The sequence below is a fragment of the Delphinus delphis genome, chromosome X (assembly GCF_949987515.2).
Source record: "Delphinus delphis chromosome X, mDelDel1.2, whole genome shotgun sequence".
Taxonomy (NCBI): domain Eukaryota; kingdom Metazoa; phylum Chordata; class Mammalia; order Artiodactyla; family Delphinidae; genus Delphinus; species Delphinus delphis.
The window spans coordinates 107917300-107934349 of NC_082704.1; the positions used below are offsets into that span (position 1 = coordinate 107917300).

At 38.5% G+C, this 17050-nt stretch overlaps 1 protein-coding gene and 1 pseudogene across 3 annotated transcripts in view; one reads left to right on the forward strand and one right to left on the reverse strand.

The window, feature by feature from the left end:
- LOC132418871 (membrane-bound transcription factor site-2 protease) overlaps nucleotides 1–17050 on the reverse strand; it is a 41961-nt gene that overhangs the window by 15687 nt on the left and 9224 nt on the right. The window contains exons 4-8 of one of the 3 annotated variants that reach the window (XM_060002929.1): nucleotides 11390–11493; nucleotides 9552–9679; nucleotides 1235–1353; nucleotides 748–804; nucleotides 126–306 (exon numbers count right to left, since the gene is read on the reverse strand). In XM_060002929.1, coding sequence (XP_059858912.1) covers nucleotides 126–306; nucleotides 748–804; nucleotides 1235–1353; nucleotides 9552–9679; nucleotides 11390–11493 — 589 coding nt within the window. Of the gene's footprint in view, nucleotides 1–125; nucleotides 307–747; nucleotides 805–1234; nucleotides 1354–4870; nucleotides 6982–9551; nucleotides 9680–11389; nucleotides 11494–17050 lie in introns of those variants that run through there. The other 2 variants (XM_060002930.1, XM_060002928.1) reach the window with 2 other exon arrangements.
- LOC132418693 (heterogeneous nuclear ribonucleoprotein A1-like) lies at nucleotides 14980–16718 on the forward strand (annotated as a pseudogene).

The window sequence follows — 17050 nt, forward strand, 5'->3', positions numbered from 1 at the left end:
TATTACTTTACTGATTTGTTTTAAATAAGTTAGGACAAAATAAATCTACAGACATGATCTAAGAATTAGCAAATGGCAAGTACTGCTGCTTGAAGCATTATATTATACTGAGGAAATATACACACCTCTAACTGGGAAGCTTAACTGCTGTAAAGTTGATGCACTTATACAGTAACCAATTTGGGGCTCATAGGCGATGGTATCGAGACATTCATTCCAATCTTGTACATTTGTAACAGGACAATCCTGTAGATGGGTGACAAGGTCTCCCACAAAAAGGCCTCTGGGTCCAATGGCAGGTGAGTCCTTGGGAAGAGGGCAGAATTAAATCAGATAATGTGTGAAGACAAGCTATGATTAATCTGAGCAAATAATAAAGACACTGACTTAATTAAGTAGACTATTTTGAATAATGTAGAAAATAATCCAGCTTTGAATCCAAGATGTATAGTCCTAGAAAATTAACAAAATAACACCCAATAATTATACTTTTCATATTTCACTAAAATTTTGAATTTTTCACAAATGAAAACCAAACAAACCCCACTTGCCAACAGTTAAGATTAAAATGATAAACTTTTTCCCAAACTGCTAATTAAAATTTTTTGTGAAAATAGTCATCAGAATGCTTTCAATGTCCTATATCATCAATGGATAAAATTATAAGACTTATCTAAACACAGTCCCAAATATGCAGACAATACCGTCAGCACAATGAACACATGAGTACATGAGGCAGTTGCTCACAAGGTAATTTTCCTTGTCCCAAAGTGTGAAGAGAAGACTTGATACCATCATAGTAGTCTAAGGGAGTGAAATACAGAGTTGAAGACATTAATTTAAACTCCCACGAAATGTTCTGCTGGCTAGCCTAGGTTCCATCTTTCTTACTTCTTAGGAGTAAAGACATCTGACTCAAAAGCAGAGTTATAAAAATAAACAGTAAAGGTAAATGATGCATTTAATCAAACTACAGTTAGAAAGTCTTGATACTATCCTTATAACTCAGAACAGAAACAATTTTCAGTATTTTAAAAGAGCCAATGTAGTTCACAAAACTATTTCTTTGATTTGAAAGGATTACAGTAATTTCTTCAGGAGAAACTGAGCATTCTGTACATGAGAACAGTTTGAATAAAAGTTCCTTAAAAAAAAAAAAAGTTCCTGACATAAAATGCTAAGTGTTACATCACAAAATCTGGCGAAAAAATACCCCAAGTAATCTGTTATTTACCTCAGCAACTTCAGTGATAAGCACCCCGACTCCAGTGTAGTAAAACGGCAAGAGAATTACAGGAAGGAGAACAAGAGCTAAAATACCCAGGAGTGCAAGGACGAAATTATGCCAGATACCTGAAAAGAGGGAAAAAAAGGAATAAGCTCAACCAGGGGCAGGAATGATATCATTCCAGGTAGTTGTACTTCATAATACATAGGCATTCTGATAAATTAGTAAAGTAACCAGAAGAAGCTGTGAGGCAGATAGATCTACTTATTAGTTCAGAAGACAGATGTTCAGTTAGAGGTTTCTTCCATTTCAGATATTAAAATCTAAAATGAGCATGTTAATACAATACTAGGAAGACCACATGCTAATATGATTTAACACTATTAGAATCTATATTCGATTACATATATACCTCTATTATATATGTAAAGGTGTGTGTGTATATAATGAATAGAATATCTTCTACTTACTACTCTTTTCTCAGAAAATGTATACATATTAATTTAAACATAGTTGTGAAAAAAAAACATACTTGTGATCTTTGAAAGGAACTTCAGAGCTATCAAATAAAAGTTATGATGAAGTAAAAAACATTCTTGCTGAACTGGGGTATGTATCTTACATCAAGACTATATATATATATATATATATATATATATAACTATATATATAATATATAACTATATATAACTATATATATATAACTATATATAACTATATATAACTATATATATAATATATAACTATATATAACTATATATAACTATATATATAATATATAACTATATATAACTATATATAACTATATATATATATATATATATATATATATATATACATAACTATCTCTGCCATCTCTGAAGAGATGGTTAGGTGAACCCAGTGGTGTGCTGGAGCCTGCTCCTACCAGCTTGCCACAGCTGACCGGGCCTCTTTAACCAACTCCTCCTTCAGGAACTTCAAGTTGGCGCTTTGAAATTGGCCACGGTGGGAGTATTTACACCACAGAAACCAGCAAATGCTACATATCAGAGCTCTCCACCCTCTCCTCCAGGGCTAGATGTTAAACATTCACTAGCATACCTCTAGATTACCCCCCCTCCCATACCGATCCTTGCCCTCTAGTACAGTTTTTCTCATAAGGCAGGGTGGAAGCACTACCCACTCTCTGAGCAGTGTGATTCTTAGTTGTGCAGGTCTTGTCCTTTACAATACAGGACATATAGCATTCCCGACTCCATCCTCTGAAAGTCATTAGTGTTCTCCAGTCACTGAGACAAGCAAACAACTGCCCTCACCCCACACATTCCAAATATCCCCAGGAGGGTGATAGCACCAGTGGTTGAGGACCAGTGTTCTATAATGATAGAAACATAACTTAAAAGACATCTCCCAGACTCTCAGGAGGCTGAGTATGGCCATATGACTGTTTTGGCAAAAGGATGCAAGTGGAAGTGATGGGGATTGTCTTACTGGCTGGAATGTAGCTATGATGGAGTTAAACCTGAGTCCATGACGCAGAAGCTGCATGTTGGGAATAGTAGAGCTAAGACAGAAGAGTCTGAGTCCCCCAAATCATAGAATTATCATATCAGCATTGAACTACTTACATTTGCAATGTTTTATGAGAGTTTAAGTCACTACTATTTTTAGCTTTTACAGCAGCCAGATACCTAGCTAATATGGATCATATTCACAATGTAAAATGTTCCTCTAGTCCAGGACATATTGGGTAAACAATATTTTCTGTTTTGCACACAGCAAGATCTTTTTTTTTTTTTTTTTTGCGGTACGCGGGCCCCTCACTGATGTGACCTCTCCCGCCATGGAGCACAGGCTCTGGACGCGCAGGCCCAGCGGCCATGGCTCACGGGCCCAGCCGCTCCGCGGCATGTGGGATCCTCCCAGACCGGGGCACGAACCCGTGTCCCCTGCATCGGCAGGCGGACTCTCAACCACCGTGCCACCAGGGAAGCCCCAGAAAGATCTTTTAAAAACACTAATGGTATCAAGCTATTTATCACAAACTATATTTTGCTTTTTCATTTATATATTTTCGACTTCTTCCTCACCTGCACATTCATATCTAACCCACTTCTTATATCCACTACAGAGTAATCCATTTCAAAAAAAAACATTGACTTATTTATAAGGTTCCCTCCTAATGATCACTTAGGCTGTTTTAACTTTTTCATACAATGCTGCAACAAACAGCTTTGCTCATATTGTTATGCATCTAATTAAGAATGCATCTGAGGGTATGGAAAATTGCACAGAAATGGAATTATTGGGTCAAAAAATACATGCATTAAAACTGACCTCCAACAAGTTTGCATTATATTCTAAGTGGCATATGTTTCCCCACCCTCTGAACAATACTGGATGGGATGCTATCATAACTTTAGACTGCCATCTGCTAGGTGAAAGGTAAAATCTCATTCTGATTTCTATTTCTTTAATGATGAGTGAGCTTGTACATTTTTCATGCTTATTAAATGGTTATTTGTATTTTTGTCTGAGAATTGCTTACTTCTATCCACTATCAGTTTACATTTTTTGACTGGGTTGTCTTTTTTTTCTTAAACTAATTTATATATATTATTATTTGTAATACATACACTGAGGAATTTGTTCTTCTGTACGAGGTATTATAATCATTTCCTCCAGTTTGTTTGGCTTGGTTTATAGTTTTGCCTATGCAGACATTTTAAATTTTGGTGAGGTCAAATGTCTCCTTTTGTATTAAGCCTTTCCCAGTTCAAGACTACAGAAGACACTCACCTGTGTTTTCTTGTATTGTTTTCATAGGTTTTTTTTTTTTTTTAATTTTCACTCGAGGCATGCGGGTTCTTAGTTCCCCCACCAGGGATTGAGCCCATGCCCCCTGCAGTGGAAGCACAGTCTTAACCACTGGATGGTCAGGGAAGTCCCTAGCATCATTTAAAAAACAAAATTAAAACAAACAGAAAAAAATCTCTAATTCTTTGACCCACTGGAATTTACTCTAGTGAAACTAATTAGGAATACAGCTATACCACCCCACCACCCTGTTGCTAGTCCCAAGACAATTTCACAAAATAATCCAGCCCCATTGATTATATTTGCCACCATTACCATGTGCTAAATTCAACTTTCCCCTTAACCCCTCAGGAGGGCCTAAAAGCTTGCACCCGACCTCTCCCTTATCAGGATGACACCACCATACGACCCTGGCTTTTCTCATCCAAGCAACAGTCAGAGGGGCACACAGCAGCACTGCTTCTTTGACTCTCTGGGCTGGACTCTCCTATCTCTTGTCAGGGATGCAGCTGGTACCAGACCACCCTGTTGGATTCCAGATTTGCCCATGATGGCTAAATTGCAATGCAGGTACCTTTATTTCCTTTATTTAAACAATCTCTTGTTCATTAATGATTTGCTTTTTGAGTATACCAAACAAATTTTTGTTACAATTTTTACTTTCTCTAGAGCAGGGTTTCTCAACAGTGGCACTACTGGCATTCTGGGTCAGATAATTTTTTGTTGTGGGGGACTATCTTGTGCACTGTAAAATGTTTAGCAGCATCCCTGGCCTCTACCCACCAGATGCCAGTCGTACCCTCCCTGTTTTCTCTATTTTCTAGGTACAACATTTATATAGGCAAGTTTTTTTCTTTCTTTAGAACAGGTATTTTATTTTTTGCTTTTTCTATTACAAGGGATGTATGTACCAAGTATTAAAAAGTCAATACACACACAACATATTCCACAACTGAGCACCACTCCTTAACTAAACAGGCAAAGAAATGACACTAAAAGACAGCACCTGGTAGTATTTGGGGGAAAATAAAAAGACTAAAACAGGTTTAAATCGACTACTACATCCCATCCAATATTCAATACTGCACAATCCAGTGCATCTAAAAGGTAGTTATGCAAAATGTGTTAATGTCAAAGAATACAACCAAAATTAAGATGTCAAACTAAACCTATATAACTTTTTTAAACAGGAAAATACTTTATAGATGCATGTAACTGTCCTTCTTTTAAAGAAAATCTCCAACGTTATCTACTTCCAGAAAAACCATATATAGAACTACTAAACGTATTCTTAAAAGTATAAATGTGAACATTTAGAAAATCCATAACTTTAAAATCATAAATAGACGAACTTGATATTTAAAAGAATATGAAAAGTCCCATTTTTAGCACAGTTGTATAAACAACAGTCTTTTGATGTGAGCTTCATGAATTGTCCTTTTGTGACCAAATGTTACAAAAACATAACGTTTTTCAAACTGTATTACAGAACAAGACAGAACATCTTAACAATGTTATCTTATATAAAGAATTACTTTTTTTATCTTTTAAATTTTACTTTTACTAACCTATCAAAACCTGACCCTTAGACGTGTTAGAGTCATTAAAAAAATTCTTTTCTAGAAACAGTACACAAAAAAGAGGCATATTTATTTCCCATCACATTATTGGAAGATGCTTTCCGAGCCTGAGAAGTTTCTTCTCTCCTTTTTACTGTCTATCTTTATTCTTAGCATGTGCTAAGATATGAGTTTTCAGGTTAGCTGACTGAGTAAATGTCTTATTACAGTAATTGAAGGGGCATATGAAGGGCCTCTCTCCGGTATGGATTCGCACATGGGTACGCAAATTGAAATCCAGGGAAAAGCTTTTTCCGCAGCCTTCGAAGGTGCACTGAAAGGGCTTCTCTCCCGTATGCACCAGTTGATGACGTTTCAGTTTTGAGCTCTCAACAAAAGCTTTGCCACATTCTGCACATACGTGGACTCTGGGACCATGGGTGTGCAGATGCTTTCTCAAAGCAGACTTATCCCTGAACATCTTCATGCAGCCTTTGCTAGGGCAAGCTATTGATTTCGGGGGCTCTTCTTTGGTTTTCTGGGGCTTCTTTCTAGTAAATTCTGCCACTTGTTTGGGATCTGAGAGGTCAAGGCCAGGAATTCCTCCAGGAGGCAGCTTCTTCCCTGTCAGGTACTCTGAATAACCAAGAGTTCGTTTCTCAGCAGCCTGTCTAGTCTCGTGGCCTCTCTCATCGCACGTGGAGCACGTGGTGACGGCGAACACGCCTTCCAGGGATTTGACGTGCACCTGCTCCTGCTCCCACTTCTCGCTGCCCACCTCGGAGCTGCTTGCCGCCCTGGCCTTGCCGCCGGCGTAACTATTCTTATCGCTGGGCTTTGTGCCTTGGCCACTGTCCTTCCTGCTGTGGCTGTAGGCCGAGGAGGACGTGGAGGGTGGTGACAAGGGAGCCAGGGTCTCCTGGAAGCAGTTGTTTTCGTCGGCCAGGATGGCCGTCTTGTTCTCCAGGTTGGTGACCTGCAGGTCTTCAGACCGGTAGTAGCCCATCACCTCCTCCTGCATCTGCATCATGATCATTTCCTTGTTGCAGTCCCCTTGGTTTGGGGTGCTGATAATAAGAGGCTGCAGCACGAGCAGAGACGTATGGTGGTGGCCATCGTGGACACAGCTGCCGCTGATGTCTTCGTACTCCTTGGCTGCCTCAACCGCCATTGTCTCCACAGGGACGGTCTCCACAGGGACGGTCTCCACAGGGACGGTCTCCACAGGGACAGTCTCCACAGGGACGGTCTCCACAGGGACGGTCTCCACAGGGACGGTCTCCACAGGGATCTGGTGCAGCTCCACAGCATCTGCGTACATCTCCGAGTTTTCTGTCATGATGTAGAAAATGTTGTTTGAGGCCATGGCCGAGGGCTCTTCTGAGGCTTCGGCTACTGGGCAGCGAACGAACGACAAAGCGGCCGCGGAAAAGAAAGGCTGTGAGAGAAAAGCCCGAGCTCCAGAGGAAAGAGAGGGCGCTTCCGGTGCGGGACGCGGAAAACGCAGACGACGTGGAAGCTTCTGGACCCGCCTCACACGTTCGCTTTGGGGCACACCCCCCACCGTACATGCGCTTTACGTCACCCCACACACACGCTTTGCGTCACCCCGCACACGCGCTTTGCGGCACCACCCCCTCCCCGCACATGCGCTTTGGGCACCCTGCACATGCGCTTTGGAGCACTCCCCTCTGCACATGCGCTTTGGGGCACCACCGGCACATGCGCTTTGGGCACCCTGCACATGCGCTTTGGAGCACTCCCCCCACCCCGCCCCGCACATGTGCTTTGGGGCACCCCGCACATGCGCTTCTAAGCTGGGGCACCCCAGCAGAGTGCAGGACCATGCTCATGCCCACGCTCACACACTCGTGCGTGCGCCAGCTCTCCTGCCGCTGCGTGCCTCTTTGCTCAGCGCGCCAAGCTATTGTTTTTTTTGAATACAGCAACCAGGCTCTACAGAATTTTTCTGTATTTCATTTCCATTGACTTTTTTGTCCCTCCCCCTCCCCCCGCCAGGTATATAAAAGTATGGGCGGGGAAGGCCTACTCCTTTCTAATACTTATGCTTCTTTTTTTCCTTATTCGATTGCACTGACCCACATTTACAGGCCATTTTTAACAGTATCAGTGGAATGCTTGTCCTGCCCGTTAATAGGAATGCTTCTAAGTGTTATACCATTAGGAAGTAACCAGCTATTTCTGTTTAGTACTTCTACTAAAGATTTTTGGGTTTTAGCCATTAATGGATGTTGAATTTTGTTAAATACCGACTTCAATATCTGCTGAGATGAGGATATTTTTCTCTTAAGAGTAATTAATGTTTACCACATTCAAATAAGATTTCCTAATTTTAAGCCATCCTTGCACTGTTTAGATACACCAACCGTCTGTAGAATTTTTTTTGTGCTTTACAAGTATCAGTGGTACACTGACTTTTAAAAAATTCTTAGTTTCCTTCTCTATGCGACCTGGAAAGTTTATACTAAATTGGAATTGAAACGAAAAATTTTTTCCTTCAAGATTCCTTCAAGACTTGAAAGAATTCTACCTATGAAACTTTCAGGACCACTCTTAAACTTTCTTAATTTCTCCCATGGTAATTAGCCTATTTATATTTTTTTTCTGTCTCCACTGGGGTTAATTTCGGCTGTTTTAAAAAAAAGATAATTATCCAGGTTTGTGAAAATTTTTTGCAGAGATGAACAAAGAACACTTTTATAATTGTTTAAAATTTCTCTATCAGTTGTCATTCCCCAATCTGACTGCTAATTCTGTCTATAAATGCTTTCTCCCATTTAATCTTTTTTTTTTCTTCAAAGAACTCTTTTATTTAACAGTTCTATTTTTCTAATTTATTATTTTTTGCCTATATGCATGCTAATTACATCATTTCTTACCTATTTTATAGTTCTTTTCTCACTTCTTCAGTTTAACTGATTTACTTTAATTTCTTATTTCATAATAATTGCCTAAGGCAGTGACTTTTCCTTTTAGCAAAACTTTACACATTATTTCATTATCATTTTTAAACATACTGCAATTATGGTTTTGAATTAAATTGGCCAATTTTTATAAGTTTCATGGGCACTTGAAAAGAAATTGTCATGGTATAGGATTTGACATAACTGTTGATTTTGACCTTGCTAATTAGAGCTTTGATGATTGAAACTTTTTCATACTTAACCTGCTATGTGTTGAGAGATGAGATAAGCCTCCCTTATTACATTTCTGTTTTTTCCTTGTACTTTTCCCATTTTTGTTTTGATGATGTGTTACTTTATTCAGTAAGACTCACGATTACATTTCCATTGTGGATTACACTCCTTATGATTATCAAGTGATCTCCTATGTCTAATTTAATGCTTTAGTCATATTTTCATGATATGTTCTCATTTTTTCAATCTTTTAAAAATAATTCATGTTAAAAAAATGAAAAATACTGGAATGTAAATTATTTTGCTCTACCACTTCTGACTGAGAGTCTTTTTTAAAAAAATTTACTTATTTATGTATTTACTTTTGGCTGCGTTGGGTCTTTGTTGCTGTGCACGGGTGTTCTCTAGTTGTGGCGAGCGGGGGCTACTCTTCGTTGCGATGCGTGGGCTTCTCAATGCGGTGGCTTCTCTTGTTGTGGAGCATGGGCTCTAGGTGTGTGGGCTTCAGTAGTTGTGGCACACAGGCTCAGTAGTTGTGGCTCGCGGGCTCTAGAGCACAGGCTCAGTAGTTGTGGCGCACGAGCTTAGTTGCTCCGTGGCACGTGGGATCTTCCCAGACCAGGGCTTGAACCCGTGTCCCCTGCATTGGCAGGCGGATTCTTAAGCACTGCGCCACCAGGGAAGCCCTGACTGAGAGTCTTATAAACTGAATTTATCAACCAAAAGGTGAGGTGTTTTCAGTTGTGATGTACTTTCCATAAAACCACTAATAACACACAGATGAATAAAGAAATTTAAGTCTTTTACCTGCGCAAAATATCCTTAGCTGCTGGACTGGTGATATAAGTTGCAAATGAGTGGTGAACAGATCAACAAATGCTCCAGGATAAATAATGAAGAGAAAAATCCCAAAGCCATTAAATCGAACTTGTTCCCTAAGAAATCACATAAGAAAAAGGAATTTACTACTAGTATTGCATTTTTCAGATTAATAATGCATGTAATCTTAAAACTTCCCACTGTAATTCAAATTCTTGCTTAAAATACAAGTCTCTCTGGAGAGTCAAAAAATTATATATGATATATATCATCATAATTTTATAATAGCATACAGATTTAGTTACCAGTGAAATTGCATTTTGTAAAACAGGGCATTCTGAAATAGACTTAACAACTTCAAAAATTTTTAGAAACCAATATGCTGAGCAAATAACTTAAAATTAGTCACTTGTATAAAGAAATAGTTAATATTTCTATGAGAAACTAAATGAAAAACATTTTTATGGTTTATTCTGAATTATTTTCAGGGAAGGAGATAGTAGAAAATAGAATTCAAGTAAATTATCTAAATATTTATATTTCTCTTAGCCATTATAAAGGTGGAGGTTTATCTAAGTGTATTCCTGTTGAATTAATGTTAAAAATAAGTACTGCATTTAAAAATGCATAATGCTCAGACTGTCCTCAAGAGAACTATTTTTTATCAATTCATTCTCTAAAACTGGAATTACATTTAAAAGCCTCGTAAGACCACACAGCTACTCTAAAAAAAGCATCATCTAAATATATTGTGCTGTCACCTAGCATTAACTATATAAGATGACTGTAAAATTCACTTTTTCTTGGCAGTGGGATTTTATAAAATATTACCCAAACTATTTCACAAACATATTATGAATGATTAAACTGTAATAACAATGCTTTTCTATGTAAAACCCTAAAAGCTGCAAAGTTAAGGTGGAAGTAAAGATGAAAGAGAGAAAAGAAAAAAGTAGCCGACCACTTAAACCACTACATGGCACACCTGTGTAACAGTATATGCTCTGTCAAGATGAGGGTTTATTGCCAGTCAATAGACTCTTGTTCATAAGCAACTGGAAAGTAATAAGAAGTGATTAAATCTTCTCCTCTAAAGCCTTTTATCTGGTCCACACACCCAAAGGATGAAACACATTGCCATCAGTATGTGTGTTCATTATGTGGGAGTGAAGGGGAGTTGTGACTCAATCTCTCCCCACATCAGGATTTTACACATTTAGGAGTCTTTAAAATGCTCAGGTATAATTACAATGATACATTTGGATAGTCAAGACAAGAACATGGCATGATACTTGAAGCAAGTCCCAGGTCTCATCCTCCCTTATCTTTTTCCACTTGGATTTCTAGATAGGCTATAATATTTGTTAACAAACCCAGAGCTTTCAGTGTTCTTGCTGTAGCCAGCAGAGGCCATGAGTAGAAGCAGGAAAGTATTTCAGATGATGAGCCAAAGAAAGTACTAAGAAGGCAGGTGGATGGGCTTTGATTTGAGTGCAGTGGTTATCATTCTGATCCAGTGATGAATAGAAAGATTAGGTTTCAGGATTGGATGAAAATAGTGAAGAACCATGAGGATATAACCATGCTGGCAAAGGACAAAGGATAGAAAGACCCAGATTATAGATGTGCACATAGTTAATTGAGCATATTCATCAATATATTAATCTCTACAAAAGAGAAGTTACCTTAAAATAATAATGGTGGATATGCACTGGGCAGTATCCAAAGAAAGAAAAAGTATCAAATGTAGCAGATTTTAGTAATAAATACTCCTAAATGAAAAGCTTCTTTGCATGGAATATAGAGAGAGAGGTAAATATCATTACCTAATAGCAGCTATCCCATGTCCAATTTCATGTACAACACCACTAATGAGGACTGCAGCGAAGAAATAGGTCAGTTGGTTGACGGGTAAATTTATGCCAGGAACCTGTTCACAGACACAATGATAAAAACACACTTGGGCACCAAGAGAACACGATGTTCACTCTGTACTAAAACTTAACCTTCCAAACTCAGTGTTCGGTAAGCTAAAACTAATATGAAAACTGATGGTCCACTTCTCCATTTCTATCATAATAAATATAAAAACACCAGTCAGTTTTTTTGAACTAGGCAGTTTTTGAGCTAAGCACACCACCAATCTAAAGAGAATAGGAAACACCAGGTTAAAAAGTTGAAACGTTAGCTTCCTGAAGTCTTTACCACGGGAAAGAATTAGGGAGCCTGGCATAGTGCCAGGGAAGGCAGAGTGGCAGTGAAGGAGTCAGTAGCTGATCCACCCTCGAGGGCTGGCAGCCCGATTTGGGAATTCTTGTTACAGTTCCCATTCCTTCCGCTAAGTGTTATTGCAAGGCTCCAAGTACTTATGTGAGTAATACAGGATGTCCCCACCCCCCTTCAATGAGTTTCATTTTAGTATTATCAAGTTATATGAGAGTTGATCATTAAAGGCAGTGTAATAAAGTGCCTTATTGGTGTGGGAGCACCAGGCCCTTCGTTTCTTCTATCAGTTTGTCTAGAACATTGGTTAGAAAAATCATATCAAAGTGATACATAAATATTATACTAAAATTGAAATTTAATGCAGAAAGTAAGGCATTTGGAACATACAGACATGTTAAGGACCCACGTGCTCCACTGTTATGCACTTAAGGTTGCTATTTTAAAGGCTGCACAGTAAAATTTTTTTAGATACCCAAGAATCTTCTTGCAAGATAAATAATCGTTCCTAAGTTCTATTTCTCACAATCCAGGCAGTGGAACTCTAAAGGTATCCTTCTGGAGGAAAGTTCGTCTTTCTTTCATTAGTTAGTATTTTAAATTAATTACAAAATATGTTTAAAGCAGGAAAACTTGAAAACTCAAAGAATAATAGAAACCGTTCCTGTTCCCCAAACACAAAACAAAAAACCATTCTCAGTGTTTCAATGCATGTCTTTTCATGTACACATATTAAAAAAAAATTATACTCTTTTATTATAAATACGGTTTTGAAATCTACCCTTTTCACTTAATACTATCACAAACATTTTCCCATGAGTATTTCTGGTTCAACATGATTTTTAATAGCTGCATCGTATTTCATGGAGTAGATTGTTGGGCATTTAATTGTTTTAAAGGTTTCTGCTCTTATAAAATACTGTGATAAATATATTTGGACACATATACACAAATATTTGGAGGGAATAAATTGTTACACAAGCACGGTTGGTTCAGGCTCTGGGGACATATCATTTGGATTTGGTGTTCTGGCTCCATCATAACTAGCTAAGGGACCTTGAAGAACCTTGGATTATTCCTCCAGTACTTCAATTTCCCCATCATTAAAATGGAAATCACCACATTTACATAAAAGGGTAATTCTGAGGATTACAGGAGATAATCCTTGTCCACTGTTTAACATTACGCCTAACAGAGAGGGTAATTATACACAAAATTTAAAGGACTTTGATACATATCAAACTGCTCTCCAAAGGCAGACACTTCAATAACCTTGGGTAAGCTCATTTTATTCAAATCTGCAATTTGAGAGGAATAAAAAGCATCCCATTGTTTGATTTCTATTTCTTTGATGATTATTAAGCTGAATATTCCCCCTACTTTTTGACCACTGATAGATCTTTTGTGAGTAGCCTACTCCTGACTTGTCAATTTTTTTCTCCTTAGAGTGTTCATGTTTTTCTTATTGTCTGTAAGATCGCTTCAAGTATCAATTATTAATTCTCTGTGATACACATTACAGATGCATTCCCAAGTTTTGCCTTTCAATTTTATTTTGCTTTTGGTTTTTTGATATATAAAAAATGTTATGTAGTCAAATCTATCAATATTCATGGTTTCTGCCATTAGTTTTATGCATATGTCTTTCTCATTCTGTGTTCCTATAAATAGAAACCTGTTTTTATTTCTTTCAAGGTCTTTTATGATTTCACATTTTAATTTTAATTCAACTGCACATTTATTTTTGTGTATAACAAAGGAATTTCACTTTTAAGCCTTTTTTAGTAACTGAAGAGGAGATTCAAACCATGCTGCCTGGATTGCTTTCTAAATTCATTGATTCCAAGAGTCCTTTCTCTAGTTATGAAACTAGCTTTCATAGTCATCATTTTTAATGTATTCATAACATTTCACTGAATGACAATCTCATAATTTAACCATTCCTCAATTACATATTGTGGTTGTTTCTAATTCTTCATAGTAATAAATGTTAGGATAAACAGCTTGATGAATACTAATTTTTCTATAATTTGGAAGTGTTTCCTTAACCTAGAGTCCCAGATGTGGAAGTAAATGGTCAGAGGATATTTTTATGATGCTCATTATCTGAAGTTCTCTCTACTCAGACCCTACTAAGCAACTCTTTTCAAGAACATCAGTGTACCTTTTTCTACATATCTGCTCCATTCCCATGTTGTCAGGCATCTGTCTGTTCAGATCTGTAGTTTCCTTTTCTCTGATTCCTCTCTAAATTTATGTACTTAAGATTAATACTCATACATTCCCTCTATATCACAAAGTATTCAGGTTATCTTACCTTTATTTCAAAAAAATCAGTAGCCTTGATCCAATAGGATATTGATTTCTTCTCTTTATTATTTCAGTGATGTAATAATGAAATAAGGTAAGGATTTGAACATGTGACTACACCAACAGATGGTAGGTCTTATTTGCTGGCAACAATACTCGACTGCCCATCTGTCTCAGCCGTGATCACACAGGGTATTAGATGTACCAAAATACTGATCTCTCAATAACATATAGAGTGCCAGGTTTTGGGGAATTAATACTGAATGAGGCTGTAGGGAATTATAGAGTAAACAGAAAGTATGTGCTCTAAGCTACAAGAGCTCATATCAAAGTCAGGAGATACAACAAACTTAAACAAAAACATGCCAGGTAGATATACAGAGGGCAGCTGACTTCTTAATGGTTCCAAAGCATGGCTCTCCTAACTGAATCAATATTTTGTAAGCTCTATGAGTAAGTTGAAAAGCAAACAGAAGAAATAATTTCTTCTGTAAATTAACACTTTACCATTCAGGCAATGATTCTTTGGACATGATGCCAAAAGCACAAACAACAAAAGCAAAAATCAACACATGGGATTACATCAAACTCAAAAGCTTCTGCATAGCAAAAGAAACAACCAATGGCAGCCTACAGAATGGGAGAAAAGTTTTGCGAACCATATACTGGATAAGCGGTTAATATCCAAAACATATAAAAAACTAACAAAACAAACAACCCCCCGCCCAACAATCTGATTAAAAAATGGACAGAACTACTATTTAGTAGTTCCAAAGAAGACAGCAAAATGGTCAAAAGGCACATGAAAAGATGCTCCACATCGCTAATCATCAGGGACATGCCAATCAAAACCACAATGAGATACCACCTCACACCTGTTAGAATGGCTATCATCAAGAAGAAAAGAGACAACACAGGTGCTGGCAAGGATGTGGTAACCCTTACACACTGCTGGTGGAAATATAAATTAGTCCAACCACTATGGAAAACAATATGGAGGTTCCTCAAAGAGTTAAAAATACATCTAAGGTATGATCCATCAATTCCACTTCTGGGTATATACCCAAAGGAAATGAAAATATTTCAATGAGATATATGCATATCTCTGTTTATCACAGCATTATTCGCAATAGCCAAGATTATGGGAACAACCCAAATGATCACCAACAGATGAATGGATAAAAACAATGTGGTACATGTACATAAACAATGCATTACTCAGCTATGAGAAAGGAAGATATCCTCCCATTTGCAACAACATGGATAGACCTTGAGCACATGATGCTAAGAGAGATAAATCAGAGAAATACAAGTACAGTATGATATCACTTATATATGGAATCTAAAAAAGTCAAATCTATTAAAAAACAGAGAGTAAAATGGTGGTTACCAGGGGATGGGATGGATATGAGTGACGGTATTTAAGGGTACAAACGTGTAACAAGTAGTAAATAAGCTACAGAGATCTAATGCACAGTATAAAGAATACAATCAATAAAATTGTACTATAATGTGATAAATATTGCTCCAATGGCAATCATATTACAATAAATAAATGTATGAAAGTACATAAGGTGTACATCGCTGTACACCTTAAATTTGCAAACAGTAACATGTCAAATTTATCAAATAAAAAAAATTAAAAAACTTTGTTAGCTTTGTTTCTGCTCGTGGACGCCGCTGAGTAAGCATCATTAAAGTCTCCCCAGCCCCACTGCTGTCACGTCTAAATCAGAGTCTCCCAAAGAGCCCGAACAGCTGTGGAAGCTCTTCGTTGGAGGTCTCAGCTTTGAAACAACCAGTGAGAGTCTGAGGAGCCACCTGAGCAGTGCGGAACGCGCACAGACTGTGTGGTAACGAGGGATCCAAACACCAGGCGCTCCAGAGGCTTCGGGTTTGTCATGTATGCCACTGTCGAGGAGGTGGATGCAACCATGAAGGCAAGGCCACACGAGGTGGATGGAAGAGTTGGGGAACCAAAGAGGGCCGTCTCAAGAGAAGATTCTCAAAGACCTGGTGCCCACTTAACTGTGAAAAAGATTTCTGTTGGTGGCATTAAAGAAGACACTGAAGAACATCATCTAAGAGATTATTTTGAATAGTATGGGGAAAAAAGTGACTGGCTGAGGCAATGGCAAAAAGAGAGGCTTTGCTTTTGTACCATTTGATGGCCATGACTCTGCAGACAAGAGTGTCATTCAGAAATACCACACTGTGAAGTAAGAAAAGCCCTATCTAAGCAAGAGATGGCTAGTGCTTCATCCAGCCAAAGAGAGCAAGGTGTTTCTGGAAACTTTGGTGGTGGTCGTGGAGGGGGTTTTGGTGGGAATGACAGCTTTGGTCGTGGAGGAAACTTCAGTGGCCGAGGTGGCTCTGGTGGCAGCCGTGGTGGGGGATATGGTGGCAGTGGGGATGGCTATAATGGGTTTGTTTGGTAATGACGGAAGCAATTTTGGAGGCGGCGGAAGCTACAATGATTTTGGCAATTACAACAATCAATGTTCAAATTTTGGACCCATGAAAGGAGGAAACTTTGGAGGCAGAAGTTCTGGCCCCTATGGGGGATGAGGCCAATACTTTGCCAAACCACGAAACCAAGGTGGCTATGGCAGGAGGTTTTAATTACTGCCAGGAAACAAAGCTTAGCAGGAGAGGAGAGCCAGAGAAGTGACAGGGAAGCTACAGGTTACAACAGATTTGGGAACTCAACCAAGCACAGAGGTGGCAGGGCCTAGTTGCTACAAAGACATGTTTTAGACCAGCGGTCCCCAACCTTTTTGGCACCAGGGACTGGTTTCGTGGAAGACAATTTTTCCATGGATTGTGTGGGGGGGGATGGTTCAGGCGGTAATGCGAGCGATGGGGAGTGGCAGATGAAGCTTCGCTCACTCGCCTGCCACTCACCTCCTGCTGTGCGGCCCAGTTCCTAACAGGCCACAGACCAGTAGTGGTCC